The sequence below is a fragment of the Pseudorca crassidens genome, chromosome 19 (genome assembly GCF_039906515.1).
Source record: "Pseudorca crassidens isolate mPseCra1 chromosome 19, mPseCra1.hap1, whole genome shotgun sequence".
Taxonomy (NCBI): domain Eukaryota; kingdom Metazoa; phylum Chordata; class Mammalia; order Artiodactyla; family Delphinidae; genus Pseudorca; species Pseudorca crassidens.
In genome coordinates, this window is record NC_090314.1 from 33,873,753 (window position 1) to 33,893,961 (window position 20,209).

Sequence of the window (20,209 nt, forward strand, 5' to 3'; positions counted from 1 at the left end):
CTGGGCTGCACCCCCAGAGTTTCTGACTCAGTTTGGGGTGGGGTTGAGAATTGGCATTTCTAACAAGGTCCCAGGCGCTGGTGCTATGCTGGCGGCGGGGGGATTTACACTGATCAACAGCTATCAGTAAAGAATGCACAGAGCAGGGATGAGAGGATAATCTTGGGCTGCTGAGGTCCAGACACCAGGTCTGGAGCATCGCCAGCTGTCCAGGTACGTCAATTTACAAGCCCACCTGGGTCTACCTGGGCTAGGCGCAGGGCAGGCGTGGGGGCAGAACATTTTTGTAGGGGAGGCAGGAAGAACTGCATTGTTTATCCAGGAGAAAGGCCAATGAACTCAAACATGGCATGGGGACGGGGGGACTTCCCTGGCGGTCCAGTGGCTAAGACTCCATGCTCCCAATGCAAGGGGCCCAGCTTCGATCCCCGGTCAGGGAACTAGATCCCACATGCTGCAACTAAGAGTTCACATGCCGCAACTAAAGATCCCTCATGCCACCACGAAGATCCCGCGTGCCGTGACTAAGACCCGGTGCAGCCAAGTAAATGATAAAATAAACAAATAAATACTAAAAACAAACAAAAAATCATGGCATCAGAGGAAAAGCAGTGACTTGGCCTGGGTGACTCGGAGCCCAGAAATAAGTTGTGTGGGTTGAAGCCACAAGGAGGCCCACAGCTCAACACCAGGAAGAACTTTTTAACCTTGAAAACCGCCCTGTCTGAAAAGGGCACCAGCCTCCTCCTCTGGCAGTGAGCTCCCTGGCGCGGGAGGTGGTTCACCGAAGCCTGGGAGTAGGGAAAGCGAGAGGGGTTTGAACTGGAAGATGTCTGCGGGCCCTCTGAAGCCTGACACTACAACATCCCCGCAGCTCCAGGCGAGACGTAATTCTGGCAGCTTTCTGTTTATTTAGGAAGGTGACCGGCTGGAGCGCTCGCAACAGACTGCTGTTTCCCTGACCTGCCAGCAAGCGGTTTACTTTCCCAGGCAAACAGGAAGGCGGGCAGCGCCAGCAGGTGGGCGAGGCTGCGGTGCGGCACAGGGGCCACCTGAGGGGCGCTGCGGGGATGCCGAGCCCCGGGGCCCCGCGGGCACTGCGGGTGGGCCAGGCAGGCGGCCCACGGGCGCGGGGTGCAGGGGGGAGGGGGAGGCGAAGAGGAGGGTCAGCCCACGCGCCGCCACGTCAGAGCACCAAGAGAACACCAAGTCTTTATTACACGAATTCCTATGAAACTGCTCCAAGATAAAACCCACACGCAGGAGAAAAAACAAAAACAAAAAAACTGACAAAGCCACACACACGGACGGGGGGTGGGGGGTGGGGGGCGACTGGCGCTCCCCCTCTTCTGTGCCCGGTCATCAGGAGCCCTTGGGGGGCGGTGGGGATTGGAGGGCGGCAGCACTTCCGCACTCGCTCGGGAGGCTGAGCCGGGCCAGGGTCCCCCTCCGGCACCGCGGGGAGCCCGCCACGCCCTCACTATCTCGAGGTGGCTTAGGGCCACCAAGCCCCGCCAGGCTTGGCGCCCGCCCCCAACGCCCCACCGCCGCGCCGCTGGGCTGGCTCCCCGCTCGGGCCCTAGCCCCGTGCCTGCCCGGCTCCCCGGTTCTCCCGAGGTCGGCGCCTTCCCGCCTCCAGCCGGGCCACGGAAGCCCGGCTGCCCCTCCCTCCCTCCCTCCCTCCCTCCCGTTGGCAGTGGTTGGTGCCGGGTCAGGTTCGTAGGACCCTTGTTTTCCTCCTGGCCATTTGCCTTCTCACTCTTGGCAAGGGGCACCCAGCAAGCCCTTCTGCCCCAGAGGCTCTGGCCCGGCTGGCAGCCTCTCCTTCTTGCCCCTCAGTCCTGCACCTTCTCAGGGTTACTAAAGAACTGGCCGCTGCCCACCCTTAATGACAGCAGAACTTCTAGTCCAACTGGGGAGTCAGAGCCCCTGGAGCCCCCACTGTCGTGGGACTACAGGATCCCATCCAGGACTGACTTTTGTCTTCTGTCAGAGTAAACACTACCCCTGCCTAGCTAGAATCCGCCAGCTCCGGGGTGGCCAGCCTCCCCATCCCTGCTGGGGGCCCTTGCCAGCCCCTAACAGAGGCAGCCCGAGGGGCCCAGGCAGGGTACTCAGCAGATACCTCTCTGTGGTGGCCCATCACTCCTCAGAGCGGGCCTGAGTGACTGCCCAGGGCTTTCTCACCCAGAGCTCCGTGCAGGGGAGTGCCAAGGACCAGCACCCCTGGGGAAAGACTGAGATGCAGAAGGCCATGGGAATAAAGGACCCTAGGTGCCCAGAAGGGAGCTGCGGATGGGGGTATGGGATCAGGCAGTGTCTGTGGCCCGACAGGAGAGACCAGGACAAGAGGGGGGCAGGGGCTCCACCTTCAGGCCAACGAGCCTCTGGTAGGATCATCCTCCCCTTCTGGGTACTCCAACCTTTGCCAGTTTTCTGGGTGGTTTTTTTTTTTTTTTTAAGAAGAGGGGTTAGGTCCTACATTTCCACTCGTTCCCCACAGAACAGCCTGGCTACGAAAGGGACTGTGGTTGGCTGCTGCCTCCACCCTCAGGCCCTTCCTCCAATCACAGCATGCAACTCCGAAGTTCTCAGTCCCTTGGGAAGTGGCAGTGGCAGTGGCTGGGCTGGACTGTGGCTGGAGAACCACTGGGCCTCAGAACTCAAGCACCATCCGTCCGGCTGCAGCTGGGCTCTTCAGCGGAGGGCCGGTTTGCTCTGTGGCTGCCTCTACCGGGTCAGATGGTCTCCGGCGAGGAGAAACTGCTACATCTGGCAGGAAAAAGGGATGGGAGAAGTCTTTTTCAGTGGAGCCCAGGGGTCTTTCCTCACCACTGGTTCCTGGAGAGATGGTTCTGGGCAGAAGCTTCTAAAGACAGGAGGCTTCTCCTTCCCCCAGGGACTCTATGTCAGCCTTGGAACCCTGCCTGCGGTCACACCCAGCAATCCAAGCTCCTAGAAACATTCCAACTTGCAAAACAGCAGGGACTCTGGCAGCTAGAGATGGAGTGGGGCGGGTGGGGTGAAGCAGCTGTCTGTGAAGGGCTGAGAGGTGTGCCTGGGTGCCTGGCCTGTTCTGTGATACAGCGGTAGCCCAGCTGAGCTACACCAAGGGCACCTGTAGGGGCAGAAAAGTAAAATGGGATCAGAATTTGGTGGGACCCCCACACCAAGCTGAGGAGCCTTCGCTCGGAAGACCCGTTCAGAGAGCAAGGGAGAAATGGAACTGTAGTGGTGTCCTGGTGATGGGTAAACAGAGCAGGGGCAGTGAAGAGACCAGCAGCTGTTAACCAGGCGATGAGAGTCTGCCAGGGCAGTGATGCGAGGAATAAGAAGAGAAACGAACCGGGGAAATCGGAAGTGGGACTGTCTAGCTTTCAGTGAGTTGACAGCCAGGGCTAGAAAGACCATCGTGGGCACAGCTGGGGCCGTGGAGTGGATTTGGAGAACTAAGAGGGAGATTCGGATTTGGGAACCAACTGCACAGAAGTATTGCTGATGCTGTAAGAGAGGCTGGCGGCACCGCTAGGGAGAGGGAGTAAGGAGACTTTGAAGAGGGTCAAGCCCAGAGCTACGGGGAGAGCTGGGATTGCGGGAGTGGAAGGAGCCACGGGAGCCCAAAAGCTCACAGAGAATCAAAGGCAGAGAGAAAGGGGATCCAGGATTCCTGGGGCCACAGGAGCCAAGGGAGGGCAGTTTCAGGGGAGACGACGGGCATGGCGTGCAGAGACAGCACCAGAGGATGCAGAACAGGAAAAGGCCCAGGACCTGGCAGGTGACCCTGAGTCAGTCTGGGGGTGGGGGTGGGGGTGCCAGCTGGCAATGGGTGAAGGAGGATGCACGTTTCTGCAAACTGGGTGATGATGGAAAATATTGAGGACTCTTGGTTTTTAAGATGGGACGAGGAGGATGTAGACCTGAGGAAGGAAAGGGAAAAGCTGGAAGATTCAGGAAAGAAAGAAATTATGAGGAAGGTCCTGATAAGGGGTGGCTTTGGGCCAGCACGTTTCCCGGGGGACCAGTGGGAAGGAAGTGGTAGCGACACTGCACGGGAGGCGGGGGTCCTCCCCTCGGCTGGCTTTATTTCAGCATTCCGGATACCTGGGAAGCCTGGGTGCGGCAACATGGGTGAGGAGAGCCTGAGAGAACAGAAGAGGTCTGGAAGGGCCTGGTGGAGGGTGGCGAGTCAACTAGAGGTGACGTGAAGGCCAGCCGCCCAGGCTGAGGGGAGAGGGCGCCTGTACTCTTCCTGGCTGTGTCCTCCCCACCCTGGTTTCTCCCCTCCACTACAGCTACCCTGAGGGTAGCAAGTATTTCTCCATAGCCTGAAACAGGGCCATACCTGCCACACCGTGAGCTCAAGAAAGCCCTGTAGGGCTTCCCTGGTGGCGCAGTGGTTGAGAGTCTGCCTGCCGATGCAGGGGACATGGGTTCATGCCCCAGTCCGGGAAGATCCCACATGCCGCGGAGCGGCTGGGCCCGTGAGCCATGGCCGCTGAGCCTGCGCGTCCGGAGCCTGTGCTCCGCAACGGGAGAGGCCACGACAGTGAGAGGCCCGCGTACCGCAAAAAAAAAAAAGCCCTGTAGATAGCTGACCCCTGGGACCAGGACAGCGGCTGGGGGCAGGGTGAGCAGGCAGCTTCCTGATGGGGGAGGGGCTGGAAGAGGGACAGGTTCCCCTGAGCCCTGGAGGAGGTGTTGACACTCCCTGTTTCTTCCCCAGGGAGGAACTGGGATAGAGGAGGAAAAGCAGCCTGGAGGCCCATGGCTCCAGCCAGAAACAGAGCTGTCTTGAGAGGGGCCGTTCCCTCATCTTCCCCACCACCAAAACCCGAGGCAATGGCAGAGTTGTGTGTGGACGTGGCCAGGTGAGGCCACCTCAGTTTTTCTTAAATTAGTGTGCTGTGTGTATCCTGGACTCTCTTCTCAACTGTGTTGTAAACTATTCAAGGTCAAAGCTGGTTTTTCTCTTCCTGTTCCTAGCATCTGGCATAGGTGTGATTATCTTCTGTCAAATGAATAAATAACGCAAAACACTAGTTCCCCCATGCACACGCCCCCCTGCCGTAACAAGGGAAAAAACCCCCGACCTGCGCCATCTAGTTGCCTGAGCCTGATGCCTCTGGACCACGGGGAAGACCACCCTCTGGGGTGTGGGGCAGGGCAGTCCTGCACCTTACCTCTTACTGTCCTTCCCTTAGTGCTTCCTCCACCTTGGGCACCTCCTGTCGCCTTCCCCGGAAGTCTTCGTCTGAAAAGCAGAGGAAAGCACCTCACCCTCCACCCTGCAGGGCCTCACTCAGACACGTCTCCCAGGCTGGGCAAGACAGCTGAGCCAACTCTCTTCACCCTTGTTTGCCGGGGCACACGCTGATCCCCGGGAGCGATGCGCGGGTCTGGTGAGGGGCAACTGGGCACGGTGCGGGGTTAGGACCCCTGGCTGCTGCTCTGTCTCTATCGATGAGCTCTGAGGCCTTGGACAAGTTCTTCCCTCAGTTTCCTCATCTATAAAATGAGATGGGGAAGTTGGACTGTCCAGATGACCTCCAAGGCCCTTCTAGCCCTTGTTTCTGGATGTCTCCTGAGCACCAAAGGGCTCCTCTGCTCTGAGGCCTGAGGATCAGGGTTCAGCTGTGGGCCTTGGAAGGTCTGAGGCAGTGTCTGCTGGCCCACACGCCTTTGGGAGGGACTGAATGAACGCTGGAAGGCCTCTGGGCCCCAGACACTGAAACTGCCCAGCGCGTGGCTCTCAAGGGGAGGCCCTTCCATGTGGGTGGGCCTGTCTGTCCCCTCACACCCCAGAGAATATTCCCCAGAAACAGCACTCGGTGCTTTGTGCTCCAGGTAAAGATTTAGGTGGAGATGTGGCTGGGCCCCTTTTCAGGAGTGGAAGGGAGAGGAGATATGGACCAAGTCACGAGGGGGACCCATTTCCTTGGGTCGCCTGCCCACCAACCCTGATATGTCCCCCAGGTTCGGTGTCCCCTCCTTTACAGTCTGGGTTCACCTGTGAAACACCCAGGCCCTCCTCTTGGAGGACCACCCAACACAGGCAACTCAGAGCCCCGACTTCCCTGCACTCCCCGCCTCACCACAAGTGTGGCCCTCCACGTCGTCCAGGAGATTGGCTGTTGATGCCGCAGCCCCCAGTCTGCCGGGCCATTCAGGAAAACTGTCCCAGGGGTGGGTGGGCACTCCCTGTCCCTGGACTTCTACCCCCGCCCCAAGCTCAGGAGGCCTTCACCGCACCAGCCTTATCCCCCCAAACTCCCCAATACCTCCTGCAGGCTCCTTTTCTTGGGGTCAACTGAGCAGCCAGGCGCTGACTCTCTCCCCCAGCTCCCATCTCTGGGGACAGAGAAGGAACTTCCTCCCTGTTCTCCTTTGGCTGCTCAGCTTCTATAATAATATCCTGGGCCCTGTTTGACAAGCATGGATGGAAGTCTGGGTAAAATTGTGGAAAACCATATTTTTACTGGAGGAACTAAGAGTGAGAAGGCAGGGCCAACACGTGAATTGAGGAGGTGGAAAGGTCTGTGGATCAATTCAACTTAAGAAATTAGGGGGGTTTCCCTGGTGGTGCAGTGGTTAAGAATCCGCCTGCCAAAGCAGGGGACACGGGTTCGGGCCCTGGTCCAGGAAGATCCCACATGCCGTGGGGCAGCTAAGCCCGTGCGCCATAACTGCTGAGCCTGCGCTCTGGAGCCCGCGAGCCACAACTACTGAAGCCTGTGCGCCTAGAGCCTGTGCTCTGCAACGAGAGAAGCCACCGCAGTGAGAAGCCCGCACACCACAACGAAGAGTGGCCCCCGCTCTCCACAACTAGAGAAAAACCTGCATGCAGCAACGAAGACCCAACGCAGCCAAAAATGAATAAAATTAATAAATTTATATTAAAAAAAAAAAGAAATTAGGAAAAGGTTTGCTGATTTCCATGGAAGGACGAAGTTTTCTCTCAAGACGCAGATTACCCCAGACAAAAAGTTACAAAGTGGTAGGACAACTTCTGAGCCTACAGGGGCCTACACTGGCCTGTTCCCCATGCCTGGTGATGGGAGTCAACACTGGTGTCAAAGACAGGTCAGGGCTTCCCTGGTGGCACAGTGGTTGAGAGTCCGCCTGCCGATGCAGGGGACATGGGTTCGTGCCCCAGTCCGGGAAGATCCCACATGCCGCGGAGCAGCTGGGCCTGTGAGCCATGGCCGCTGAGCCTGCGCATCCGGAGCCTGTGCTCCACGACGGGAGAGGCCACAACAGTGAGAGGCCAGTGTACTGGAAAAAAAAAAAAAAAAGAGAGAGAGATAGGGCAGCGCCAGGCTGGCAGCAGGGCCCAGGGTGGGAGAGGGGAGAGTCACGTGGCCCGGTCCCACTCCGGGGGAGGGTTCAGCCTCAGGGAGTCCAGCCCAGGGTTTTCAGCACCCTTAGCACCCACCGCTGCCACCCGGTGCCAGGCTGGAAAGGATACGACTGATGCTTCAACAAGTGCTTCCTCTTTGACTTCCTCATCTTGGTCTTCTCCGAGAAGGCCCTGGCCAGTTCAAACAGCTTCCTCCGGGTGGCTAGGGGCAGAGAGACCTGTGAGCCGCAGTGAGAGCAGCAGGTAGCTGCCCCCCAGGACTGGGGCAGGGGGGCAGGCTGGTGGGGGAGGGAAGAGGTGACAGCAATCGCAGACCGGGGTCAGGCTGGTGCCCTGGCGGAGTGAGGCTGCCATCCTGGGTCGGCCGGCAGAGGCAGCACAGGCCACCGAGAGCCTGGCCAGGGACCGCAGCCAGCAGCTGAGATCCGGGTATTCCTCCTTCCCCAGCTGTGACAGACGGCTTCACATCTTGGCTTTCTTCCTGCCACCTCCCCTTCTCCCCTCTCCACCTCCAGGGTTGGTTCTGGGATTTCCATGACTAATCCGAGATTTTCTCTGAAATGGAGCCTGAAAGGATGGCAGCCTCATTCACGCATGGTTGTGTGTCTGGGGGGTGGGGTGGAGGGGAAGGCGGGACCCGGCTGGCAGGACTTCGTGGGAAGGGGCCACTGAGCCGGTGGACCGCCCACCCACGGAACGTGGACTTAGCTTGGGCCTCCCCACTCAGGCCCAGCCTGGCCAAGCCCCCTCAAGCCACAGAGACTGTGAACTCTAAAACGGCGGGGGGCAGGGGGGCGCGGTGTCCAGCACATTATTATTTTTCTGCAGACAGATGGCCCAAGAGGATTTAAAACTTAATTTGTATCCAGACTCAGTTGCACAGGGAAGTGCGGCAGGAAAGCTGAGGGAGCCAGCCCGTGATCAAAATGTCACTTTGGTTCACCAAGAGTCAGCTGCATTAAAATTCCGGGTGGCTCCCTCCCTCCCAGGAGGCCACAGGCCGGTCTTAGAAGAGCCGGGGAGGGGGCGTATGCTGGACTCACATTTTCCCATGTGTTTCAACTTGTCCCTGAATAAGGCATCTTCAGACGCAGCGGGGTTGTTGTCGCTGGTTCCTGGAAGGGGGAAGACACCTCTGAGGGCCAGTGGCTGCCCAAGGCCCGGGGAGGGGGGTCAGGGCTGTCCCCACAGGACAGGGGCTCAGCCCCACCCTTCCACTTGAGGAAGGGAGCAAAGAGCAGGCTTCTGCCCTAACCAGGAGGGAGCTTATAGCAAGGAGGACACCAGGGTTCAAGGAGCATTTCTTTCCCCACCCAAGCCTCACTCTCCCCTTTTCTGTAAAAAGGGTCAGGGGTCTGGTCTGTATGTGTGGAGGGCCGGCTCCCACAGGCTCCCAAGTGTCTGTTCCTCTGACCACGCTGCATTCCGTGAAGGCCCTTTGGTAGCTTGAAATCAGCCACGATGGGAGTGTTTACACCATGGAAGCTACCAGATGCTAAGCACTGGGGCTTCCCCTGCACCCCGACAGGCTGTCACACATTCACCAGCACGTGGCCAGCCTGCCTGCATCCTGACGTGGTGTGCCGAGTCTCCCCGTTCACTCGGCACCCACTTGGGTCCCTCTCTGCCCTTCTAAAGCTCCCACGCTAATCCCGAGTCACCTTGCCTGCTAAGTCCCTGTGAGTCATCCTGATCCACCTCAGCGGTCCCGGTGTCTATGGTTAATTTGGGATCAAGGACAAGAGGCTGCTGTTAAACCCCCAGATGCGTATCTGGTGGGACCTAAGCTCCCAGCCTGTCGCTTATGAATCAGTTCGACAGGATTTTCTCTCTTCAAGCTGGGATCAGCTGAGCTCCCCATCCTTCTGCCCCCCTCCCCCATTCTACCACGCGATGTAAGCTCTGTTTCGGGCAAGAGATGCGGATTCTTCCTCTGAGGCGGGCAGCCTGTGTGTGTGTGTGTGGTGGGCACTGGCTGACCAGGGGCCACTGTGCACACACACAGGCAGAGTCCAGATGTCGAGGATGGAACCGGGACCTTCAGAGTGTCCCCAGCTCCAGCCTGACCCTCGTCCGTGCAGCCCAGCAGCCTGCTGTCCACCCCTGGCCCTCCTTCAGCCACTGAGGCAATTCTTGCTTCTCACCACCTTGGACGTGAAGCTTCCAGTTCTATTCCTCCAACACTAAGGCAGAGCCTGGCCTGTGGCAGATACTCCCCAGGTACTGAATGAATGAATGAACGAATGAACTCTTCCCAGATTGATCCTGCCCTTCCGCGCCAACATGTTTTTGCCGTAATTAACAAGCATGTCTTCAGCCTTGCTGCTTCTTCTGCCTGTTTCTCGGACGCATCTCCAGTGTTTGCTCCCAGTAAAACCATAAGCTCCCCCCGGGCAGTGACCCAGTCTCTGAGTCCCTTGCCACCCCAAGCCCGACACCCCGTGGGACATTACGTGGTGTGGTGTGTCCCCTTCTTGCCCGTGCTCCAGGCACCTCCAAGGAGTTCAGCCAGTCCATTGGCCAATCCCGGGTGTGGGTTGCAGCAGCCGCTGGGTTGGTAAGAACACGGGGCTGCTGAATGGAGGGGCCATCTCCCTCTCGGAGAGCACGGAGAAGAGGGAGAAACCTCCCCACAAGCCTGCTTCCTCAGCCTACCCCCAAACTCCAAATACGCAAACCACAGCTGGGGTGTGAGCCCCCTACACCCTCCAGGCCCCTCTCTTAGGAAGGCAAGGTTACCTGGGACAGGAGCAGGAAAGTCAAAGTCATTTCCCACAGCTACGCTGCTGGATGTAGATTTCTGGGACTCGTATTTCAATCGATCTGGAAAAGGACCACATTCTGGTCGGGGAAGTTAGCTCCCACCCAGGGGCAGCCTGCGCTGAGATGCAGGAGGTTGTTAGAGGCCAAACCCCCAGAATCACACACACACACACATGCACACACGAAATATGTGCACACACGACGCCTACGGGCTCTCAAAGAACCAGAACTCTCAAAGATACAGAAACGACTGCCCTGACAACCTGCAGTGTCAGAATGTCAAAATGAGAAGGACCCTGGGAAGTCAGACAGTCCAGCCCTTCATTTAAAAGGAAAGACCCCGGGCTTCCCTGGTGGCGCAGTGGTTAAGAGTCCGCCTGCTGATGCAGGGGACGCGGGTTCGTGCCCCGGTCCGGGAGGATCCCGCATGCCGCAGAGCGGCTGGGCCCGTGAGCCACGGCCGCTGAGCCTGCGTGTCCGGAGCCTGTGCTCCGCAATGGGAGAGGCCACAGCAGTGAGAGGCCCGCGTACCGCAAAAAAAAAAGGAAAGACCCCGAGACCCCCAGCACCTTTAATGCAGAGCTGGGTCCAGCCTTGGGCCTCCTCTGTCTCAGGCCAGACTTCTCCCTGCACACCGTGCTCCCTCCCCCAAAACACAGTCAGACACACACACGCGCACACACCCACACCCCTCTCCCACAGGCCCCTCGCTGTACCCCCATCAAACACTCCCACCCTGAAGGGGGAAGGCAGCCAGGCTGGGGCCAGTAGAGTGCTGGGCCCAAGGACAACTCAAACACCCAAAAAACTCAAGAGCCCCTGCTCAAATGTCCTCTGCTCAGGGAGGCACCCACGGACCCAATCACTCTATTCCTGGAGCCCCAGACATATGGTGCCGAAGCCAGTGCCTGGCACAGAGCAGACAGGCAGGGGAGCAAGGGAGGGGCACCCCTCTCTCTCTCTGAGTTCCAGAGGAGGGAAGCGGTGGCTGGTGACTCAGGTCCCTGTTGGCAGACTTCTGGGGCTCCCACCAGGATAACTCAACAGCACAGAGGCCACCCCGAGCTCCAAGGCTAAAGCCAGCATCAGCCCCTCCTTAGCCGTGGAGCAGCGGCCGCAGCGCCCCACCCCGGGCACCACCTCTCTCCAGGGCAAGGAGGAAGTCGCGGTTGCGCTGCAGCTCCTTCATGAACTCCTCGTTCTGCAGGAAGAGCGCGATCCTCTCGTCCTCCAGGTATTGCTTCCAGCGGTTCTCCTGGTCCCGGGGTCCGGGCCCGGCCGTGAGGGGCCGGCCTCCCTCCGTGATCGCAGGCTTGGAGCCCCCGGAGGTAGCCTGAGGAGGGGAGCGAGCATGTGGACCGTCTACTCACAAGGACGCACGCTGCACAGATATCCACGCGCACCTGGGGGTACACGTGTCCTTCCCAGGATGCCGTGGCCGCACCCTGCGGCCAGCACCTCCTATCTAACTTCACAGGCCAGAGCCCTCTCTGCTGAGGAAGCAGCAAGGGCTTAAAAACTACTCCCCACCTCCTCCACCTTGGACGCCCCCCCCCCACCTTCCTTCATCAAAACCTGAATAGTCCGGAAGAGTGATCTGCGAACTGCTCAGGGTCCCCAAACTCAAAGCTCTCCCTGTCTAAGCTGTCTCAGGGGAGACCCCTTGCAGAGGGCCAGCCTCTGGGGAGAAGCACCTCTGCCGTTGACAGCTCCCCACCCCCTGCCCCTGCCCACCTCCCTCCAGCCTGGGGTGATGGCCGCAGCCAGGGAGCGTCCCCAGGGCTGTCACCTTCCTGGGCGGAAGAGGAAACTTCCAGGCCCAGACAGGAAATGAGGCTTTTGGTTCAGTGTTCTTTCCCTACAAACCCAGGGCAACAGAAACAGCTCAGCCTGGGCTTAAACAGCAGGGAGTGACACTGGCTGGCATGAACGGTGTGGGCAAGCAGAGCTGCTGCACAGGCCAGGGGCGGGGGAATCCTCCGTTACCTGTATGCTGTCCAGCTGCTGGGGCAGGATGCGGAGAAAGTCTTCGGGGAGGTTGCCTAGCAGTGGGGGGTTCCAGTTCCGATAGCGCCTCTGGCCGGAAGGGGGCGCGGAGCCCAGCATGTCGATGCTGCGGGGTGAGAGGTGACGAGGAGGAGGGAAGAGTCAGGCCCAAACACAGGTGTCCTGGCCCATCACACCAAGATCTTGCTCAGACTGGCACTGCTGCTCCAGAGCCTCCCGTGGCCTCCGCTGCCTCTAGCACAAAGGCCCAGCACGCTAGCTCCCCTTCTCAACCAGGCTTCGGCTGACCCCCAGCCTCTGGGCCTGGGCTCCGCTGCACTGGATGTTCCACTGCTCAGCGCCCTCAAGGCCTCTGGGCCTAGAGAGCTCTGTGTTGCCGGTGCACATATCGCGTGTTGTGGATTTTGACATGGATGTGGCAGTCATGGCCCTTCACGCTTCTATCCCTAGCACCTAGCATGACGCGAGCTCCTCCTGGCTGCTGAGTGCCAGGCGTGCTCCGAGTGAACAGACACAGAGCCGCCAGCAGCCCAGCCCGCCCCAGTGCTGGTTTGCTAGGGTCGGGGGACATGAGGACAGCAGGATCCCTAGAAGGTAAGTGGATCTAGGCTCCAGTTCTGGCGCAGCCACAAGCCAGCCACGTGGTCCTGGGTGAGACCCTGTCCCCTCTGGGGCTCAGTCTCCTACAAGCTGCTGTCTCCCTGCCCAAGTGCGTGGGAGCCCCTCGGGAGGCTGTCTCGAACAACGTGCTGAAAAGGCACATGGAGGTGTGGGATTGGAAGGGTCCTTGTTCCAAGTGGCGCTGGGGAACCGCTCCCCTGGGCCAAGGCGGAGGCCAACAGCGAGGCGGAGAGGAGAGGAAGGAGACCCTGGCACGTGGCCTCCCTGACCCCCAGCCTCCCGTCCGTCCTGGCCTGAGGGCGGCCTGGGGCCTGGCCAGGAGCTCCCCACAGCTCCTCGGCAGCCTGCAGCGTGGCAACCGCAGGACACGTGTTCTGCTGAATCAGGGAAATAACACACAGAGAAGGCAGCCGAGGGCCGGGAGCCACTCTCTCTCGGGCCTGGCTCTGATTTGGTCTCGAGCTCCAGGAATCCCGCCCGCCCCCTCACTGGAGGGGAGCTTTTCCGGGCTGCCCCTGACTATGGAAATAACTTCCTTTCTTTTTCTATTTTGGGCGGGTGGCCTGGCGGGCCCAGGGGGAAGGGCGGGGGTGGCAGCAGACGGGATAACAAGCCGCTAAAGGCCTGGTGGGAGCTCGGCACTCAGACAGGAGCCAAGGAACCCCGGGCACCCTCTCACTGTACAGATGCGGGGATGGTCCAGAGCAGAGCCTGCCTTACGGCCCGGGACTCCCATTCCTGGGCGCCTTTCCTCCTCCATCACTCATCCACCTCCTACCACTGTTGGCGGCTTCATTTTTCTCCAAGGGCCAGATAGTCAAGGGGGTGGATACCCCATCCCTCTGGGACTCGAGGACCTTCTTTGGTCGAGCCCGGCACCCTTCCTCCAGCTTCGGGGTCTTCATCTGGGACATGGGTGCCCACCCCAACTCAGTCACACCCACAGCTACCCAAGAAAGCCATGGAGAGAGAGCCCCGGAGTTGCAGCTGGACCCCTCTAGCCATTTGTTACTGAGAACCCAAGTCAGGAGGGGGGACGAGGAGTAGAAGGCTGAGTGTCCCTCGCTGCTGGGCTCGCGGTCCTGGAGGAGGGGCAGGCCCAGCCCCCTGCCCTGGCACCGGCTGAGATGAGGTCAGCCCACAGCTGTGAGAGCCAGGGGGACACTGAGTACGGGCGGCCCAGGCAACTCCACTGTGGTCAGAAAGGAATGTCAGAAATGAGCTGAGAGGCAAATAAAAAACTTCCAAGGCTGTAATTTCAATGGAAGAACAGCAGGTGGCCTGTGAGGAGGGGTGCCTCTGGGCTTCAGAGCCTGTCATTCATTCAGGAAAGGACAGGCTGGGCGAGGGGAAGGAGAGAGAAGGCTGGGGGGGACTCTCTGGACCCCAGAACTAGAACTGCATGCCCCATAAGACCCCCAGGCCTACCCAAAGGATATCAGAGCCCAGAAGGATTTCAGCAACAAGCCTTCCAGGCAAGATTTTTGGTAAAGACTAGACACTGAGGCCCTGATGGGGTCAGGCCTGTCCTGGAACACACAGATCGTCCTGCTAAAACCTGGGCCCAGGAATCCTGGCATTCCAGGCACGCTCCCCTGGGATCAGCCTGCCCCTCTGTGCCCCAGCAGGGCCAGCTCCCAAACCCTCTTCATCTTCACTCTCAAAGGCACCCCAGAGACTGGAGGTGGCAGAAGGGAGCCAGGCCATTCCTGCCCCCAACCCCCCCACTCAAATCTGATTGGCCCCAGCAGCCAGAGAGAGATTCCTAAAACACTAACCTCACCCCGTCACTCTCCAGCTTAAACCCCTGGCTGGAGGATAAGGTCAAAGCTCCTTGGAGGACCCCCAAGGGCTTCCACGATCTTCTCACCCCTCCAGCCTCACCCAGACATTCCATACTCCCTGGAGTTCCCTCAGATGGTGCCCCCTTTCCTGCCTCCAGGCCCTTGCACGTGGTTTCCTCTGCCTGGAACGCCCTACTGTCCTCCGCTTTACCAGCTAACTGCTGGGACATCAGTTCCTCTAGGCTGCCTTCCCTGTACCCTGCCGCGCGTCTCCGCCTCCCCCAGTCCCTGATCTCCTTGGGAGGTCAAAGCGGGGCTGTATTCATCTCTGTATCAGGTGACTCCATAATGCTGGAAATGCACGTCCTGGATGGAGAGACGGAATGAGGCCCTGGAAATGGGCTGGGGGTGGATCTGGGCCTAGCAGGGCCAACCCGGGGCAAAGGGGCACGTGCTCAGAGGTTGGCCCTGCCTCTTCGGAGCGCTGGCCTCTGAGGGCAGCCTTACCCCTGGTCTCAATGTTCACTGTCAGAGCTGACCTCAGAGGCCCACTGTGCAGCCACGGGCAGGAGGGAGCAGTAAAGCACTGGTGACAGGTCTGATTCATACCCGGCACTGTGCTAAGGGCCCCCCCCCACAATGCCTCATTCAACCCTCACAGGAGTGCTGAGGTGGGGATTAGTATTCCCATTTCACAGATGAGGCAAATGAAGCTCAGAGAAGTTAAGCAGTAGCCAAAGGCACCTCAAGAATCACAGTTAGGCAGCTAAAGGAGGCAGGGTGGGGGAGCACTCTGCCTCTGTCCGACCTCACAACTAAGTTCTCTTCCCTGGACCCACCCCCAGGCCAGCAAAGCCTTCATTTCCGGGTAAGGCCCCTGAACCTGAGGCAAGGGCAGTAACTTGTCCAAAGGTATGAGCAAGACCTCCTGAGCCTTGGTCTAGTGCTGAGGTCATTTTGCCCCCAACTGGGGCTCCCATCACTGGGCTACACTACCCCTGCCCTACTTCACCCCACCATGCACAGAGGAGGGGAGGGAGGATGCGGCCAGGATATCCATGCCAGGCTTACAATGGGATTCTGTCTCTTATGGGCTCAGTCTCACCTTCTGAAAAACAGGTAGAACTATTCTGCCTAATAGAAACTGAATTTTTTGCAAAAGCATCTTGGGATATTAAAAAAACGTCAAAGGAAAATCATTTAGCCCTGGGCATCATGACCCATCCTGGGCTGCAAGTCCTGCCAAGATCTCACCCAGACCTATCCACTTACCCCCTGCTTTGCCCCATTACAGCCTCTGGTATCACTTGTGATGGAGGACCTCAGCTCTGCTCCCGTCCCTGAGTCGAAACAATGCTTCCTCCTCCCCCCATAACTTTCTAGGCCTCTATCAGCTCCCTGAGCTGCAATCACAGAGGTTTTTCTCATTAGGGGGATGACAGGACACAGCAGGGAAGAGCATTTGTTGGCTTTGGAGTCAGAAATGACCTGGGTTCAAATCCCAGCTCTGTAGTCTTAGGGAAGTTATGAAACCTCTCTGAGGCTCAGTTTCCTCATCTGTAAAATGAGGATGACAACAGTGCCTACCTCACAAATTGTTAGATGGTTTGAATGCGATGGCGCAGGTAAAGAACGTTGTCAGTTTCAGGCATTTGAAGGGCACTTAGTAATGGTAGGTGTTATTATTATCTATACCTGTATGATCACAGAGTTCTCCACCACCACTGTCTGGGGCTCCCAAGACCCCCAGAAGGGAAGATCCACTGGAACAAGTTCCCTGTCCTGTCATGTCCCCACACCCCTCCCCACCCCAGGCCTGAGTTCTTCTCAGGACCAGCAGCTCCAGGACAAAGAGGCACCTGGGCTCCAACGGCCCTCTTCAAACACAGAGCCCAGAAAAACAAGCACTTCAGAGACCCAGGGACCCAGCTGGCAACCAGCTTCATTTTAAACTTCCAAATTACAGAGTCCCTGATCTGGACGAAGTCTCCAGGGACCTAACTCTTCTGCTTCCAATTATCGAATTACCCCAGAAAAAGAGACTTACTTGCTCCCATTGCTTAAAAATCCCCACAACGTCCCTAGAACAGGGATAGCAAATAGATATCCATTCCATCCATTACTGATGACTGTCTGGGAGTGCTGTTTTGAGGAGGATTCTCAGGTTCTGTCTCAACTTAGCAGGAAAGAACACAGTGATCAGTTAGTAATGTTTGCCATGGGCTCAGGAGGGGAAGTGTCAGTACACATTCCACGCGTCTGTCATCCCCAATCTGCATCTCCCAGAAAGCAAAGGCTGAGCATCGTTTATCTCTATGTCCTGTCCAGTGTTCAGCATAGCATCTAGTCTGGAGTAGGAATTTAGTGGATGTCTGATCTTGCAATCCTTACAGTTTGAAAGTCCTCTTTGGTATCCAGCTAAAATGCCTGTTGCTGCAGTAGAAGCCTGTTCCTGGTGGAACAGTATACCGAAGGGTCCAGTCAAGTTTCCCTCTGTGTTTGTACTCAATCCCAAACCCTGATCCCCTTCCCCATTGCCTTGTGTTCTGAGAGGAGATGGATTCTTACCGGGGAGGTGGAGTGGGGGGAGCCAGAGGGTAAGGCCTGTCGAACATGTGCATGTGGTAGGCTGGAGGGGAGTACACAGGCGGGGGTTCCTCGTCAGAGCTATCAGGTTCCAAGGTCCTTTCCAAAATCTGTATCAGAGACGACAAAGAAAGAAATATTAACAATCCTTCCTTGAATTTAAATAACATTTAGACAGAATCAAGTGTGGGCGAGGATGTGTAGTAAGGGAACTCTGCTGCTGCTAGTGGGAGTGTAAAGTGATATAACCAGCACTCTGCAAAACCGTTTGGCTTCCTGTACTAACGCTCAGCACATGGGCTACTTCTGAGCCCACGATTCCAACATACACAGCAGACGTGAAAGCTCTTCTCCCCAGAGGGAAGCTCCATGCAGCATTAGCCATCCAGGTAAGGTTCAAAACCAGGCAAAACATGGGGCTTCCCTGGTGGCACCGTGGTCAGGACTCCGCGCTCCCAATGCAGGGGGCCTGGGTTTGATCTAGATCCCACATGCATGCCACAACTAAGAGCTCGCAGGCAACAACTAAGGAGCCGGCGAGCTGCGACTAAGGAGCCGGCGAGCCGCGACTAAGGAGCCGGCGAGCCGCAACTAAGGAGCCTGCCTGTCGTGACTAAGACCCGGCACAACCAAATAAATAAATAAACACGTGGGGGTAAAAAACGGGCAAAACAAATTTACAGGGATTGCAGTTGGAGCAGTGTGACCTCTGGGGGTGGGGAAGGCTGAGAAGGGTCACAAGGGGGATTCCAGGCTCTGTTGATATTTCTTGATCCAGGTGCTGATGAAACTTCACCGAGCTGCATATTTGTGGCTCGTGGACTCTTCTGTCCCTGTGTTACTTTTGGTAAATAACTTTAACATCATTCCTACCCTCTCTCAAAGTACTTCCACATCGATTATGTCACCTGAAGCTCAAACAACTGGGCAAAGTAGGCTGTGGGTCATTACCCCCATTTTACAGATGAGGAAACTGAGGCCCAGGCTGACCGATTAACATGGCAAGAGCCACACACTGTTTCTACAACTGAGTCTTTAACTTAGATGTGGTCCCTACAGCAAGAGTGCCTCCTTCAGACACAACGCCTGCACACCCAGGTTGGATTCTCAGGGAGATAGCAGCAAAGGGAGAGCCCAGGCTCTTTCTTGGCCTCCTCTCCTCATCCAGGAGCCAAAGAAAGGGGCAGGAGAAGCCAAGGCTGGGCAAGGGCCAGGCTTCCTGCCATATGGACTGACCTGAACCCTTCTGCAAAGGAGTCTGGAGCAGGAAGAAGCCATCAACCTGGAGAGCCCAGGTCACACAACCCCACCCCCGCGCCGTCCTCTCCAGCTCTGTGCCCATCTCCTCCAAGACCAAAGAATGTGGGAAGGGCTCAGAGGCTGTCAATTGGCCCAAAATTCGAACCCCAAGTGAATTTGCAGAAATCACTGCTAAGATGCCTCTGCACATCTCTGCCCGAGCCCAGCCATGCCCAGGCACCCAGTCTCAAAGGGACACCACGGCGGGTGGGCAGGTGGGTGAGTGAGCGCGCACGTGCGCGCGCGCGCGCACACACACACACACACACACACACACACTGCCACGCTTTGTACACGTACAGCCAGCCTGACCCAAGGAGGCCTCCTGCTCTGGAATGCACTAACGTTCTTTCCTTTGAGGCAGAAAGTACTTAAACAGATGCTTTTGCAGAGAAAGAAGAATGCAGCTGCTTTTCGGGCCACTGCTCTTCTTACCCCAAATTTCCACAAGAAAAAGAGAGAACACTGTCAACTCCAGCCCTGCTCACTGACACACACTTGCACAACCTCCAGTGCCCGGCACACAAGTGCTCTAAGGGACAGGGTTCCACGCTGGGGCTTGTAGGCCGAGCCCCTCCCACTCAGTGGCTGGCTTGGACTGTCCCCGCGAAGCCGGCGAGATGGGCGAGGAGGGGAAGCCTCAGTAGGAATTGCTCCCAGAAGGAAGCCGCTTGGGGTTCCTCTGACTGGGGCCCATAGCAGCCCCACCTCGGGCTCAGAGAGATCGGGCCTCCACAGCCGCGCAGGGGGGCTTCCTCCCCTCTCAGCCGCTCCTGCCTCAGCGCGGCCTCCTGGGGCTACAAGAGCCAGACGCTCATCAGAGGCTCCTGGAGCAGAATGAGGAAACGCCAAGGAGGCAGACAGCAGGCCAGGCACGCTCCGGAAAGGCTGATCCCCAGTCTCCAGGGAGAAGTAACCCCAGCCATGTCTCTGGACTCCGCCCCCCCCGCCCCGCCCCGCCCCCTCCCCCTCCCCCACCAGCCACCGTGAGGCTGTTCTTCTGGCTCTAAAGGTGCTGAAGTTTTTGGTTCTGTGGCTTCCTGGCTTAACTCCATGTGGGTGATGGATGCCTGCCAGGTGCTCTGGGGGCCAAGGTCTGGGCCATTTATCTGACAGGAGATATTTCTCTGTGGCAAGGATACCCCTCGGGCCAGCCCACCATCCATCAGCCCCCAGAGAGGGGGCTTTTTCAGTCAGCAGTTATTGTCATCCCAGCTGCTGCTCATAAATTTTCCGCAGCACTTTCCGCTGGCTCAGGAACCGCCTGCCGATGGGCCCACGCAGAGCTCCAAAGATGGGGGGTTGGGGAAACAGCCAAGGAGGGGTGCTGAGAAGGGGCTCAATCCGGAAAGCAAGATTCTTGGGAAAACAGAAGCGCACACAGTGCAGGCCCATCTAGGGCATCAGGCAAGCTTTGCGGAGGGTCACAGGGCTGTGGGTGCCATGAACAGAGAAGGAAATATGATCCTACCTGCCAGACTGTCAGAACAAATGAGACTGTGGAAGGGGGTCAGCGTTTGCAGAGAACTTTCCTTCCAGCTCACACTTAAAGGATGTACCTGCACACACATACACACACCTCCCTTTCACAAAGAAGATCTGGTTTTTCCAAAACTCCCTCCACTGGCTAATCCAGGCAGAGCCAAGGAGTGCTCTCCCGGGGAAAGAGACTAAAGAAAGCTGCGCAAAGACAGCAGCAACATTCATTCATTCAACAAACACTCCCCGAGTGCCTGCTATGTGCAGTGACTGTCCCGGGTGCTGCGCGTGACACAGGGATGAGCCAGATGCC

The 20,209-nt window shown here is 57.9% G+C and overlaps 1 protein-coding gene across 5 annotated transcripts in view; it reads right to left on the bottom strand.

Annotated features, from left to right (window-relative positions):
• Positions 1–1,193: 1,193 nt before the first annotated feature.
• Positions 1,194–20,209, bottom strand: part of CUEDC1 (CUE domain containing 1) — a 76,650-nt gene continuing 57,634 nt past the window's right edge. For 3 of the 5 annotated variants that reach the window (XM_067716086.1, XM_067716087.1, XM_067716088.1), the window contains 9 exons: positions 17,101–17,228; positions 12,107–12,233; positions 11,261–11,453; positions 10,097–10,180; positions 8,401–8,472; positions 7,466–7,559; positions 6,093–6,151; positions 5,181–5,251; positions 1,194–2,772 (listed from right to left, as the gene is read on the bottom strand). In XM_067716086.1, the coding sequence (XP_067572187.1) occupies positions 5,184–5,251; positions 6,093–6,151; positions 7,466–7,559; positions 8,401–8,472; positions 10,097–10,180; positions 11,261–11,453; positions 12,107–12,233; positions 17,101–17,228 (825 nt within the window). In that variant the 3' untranslated portion in view covers positions 1,194–2,772; positions 5,181–5,183. The other 2 variants (XM_067716089.1, XM_067716090.1) reach the window with 2 other exon arrangements.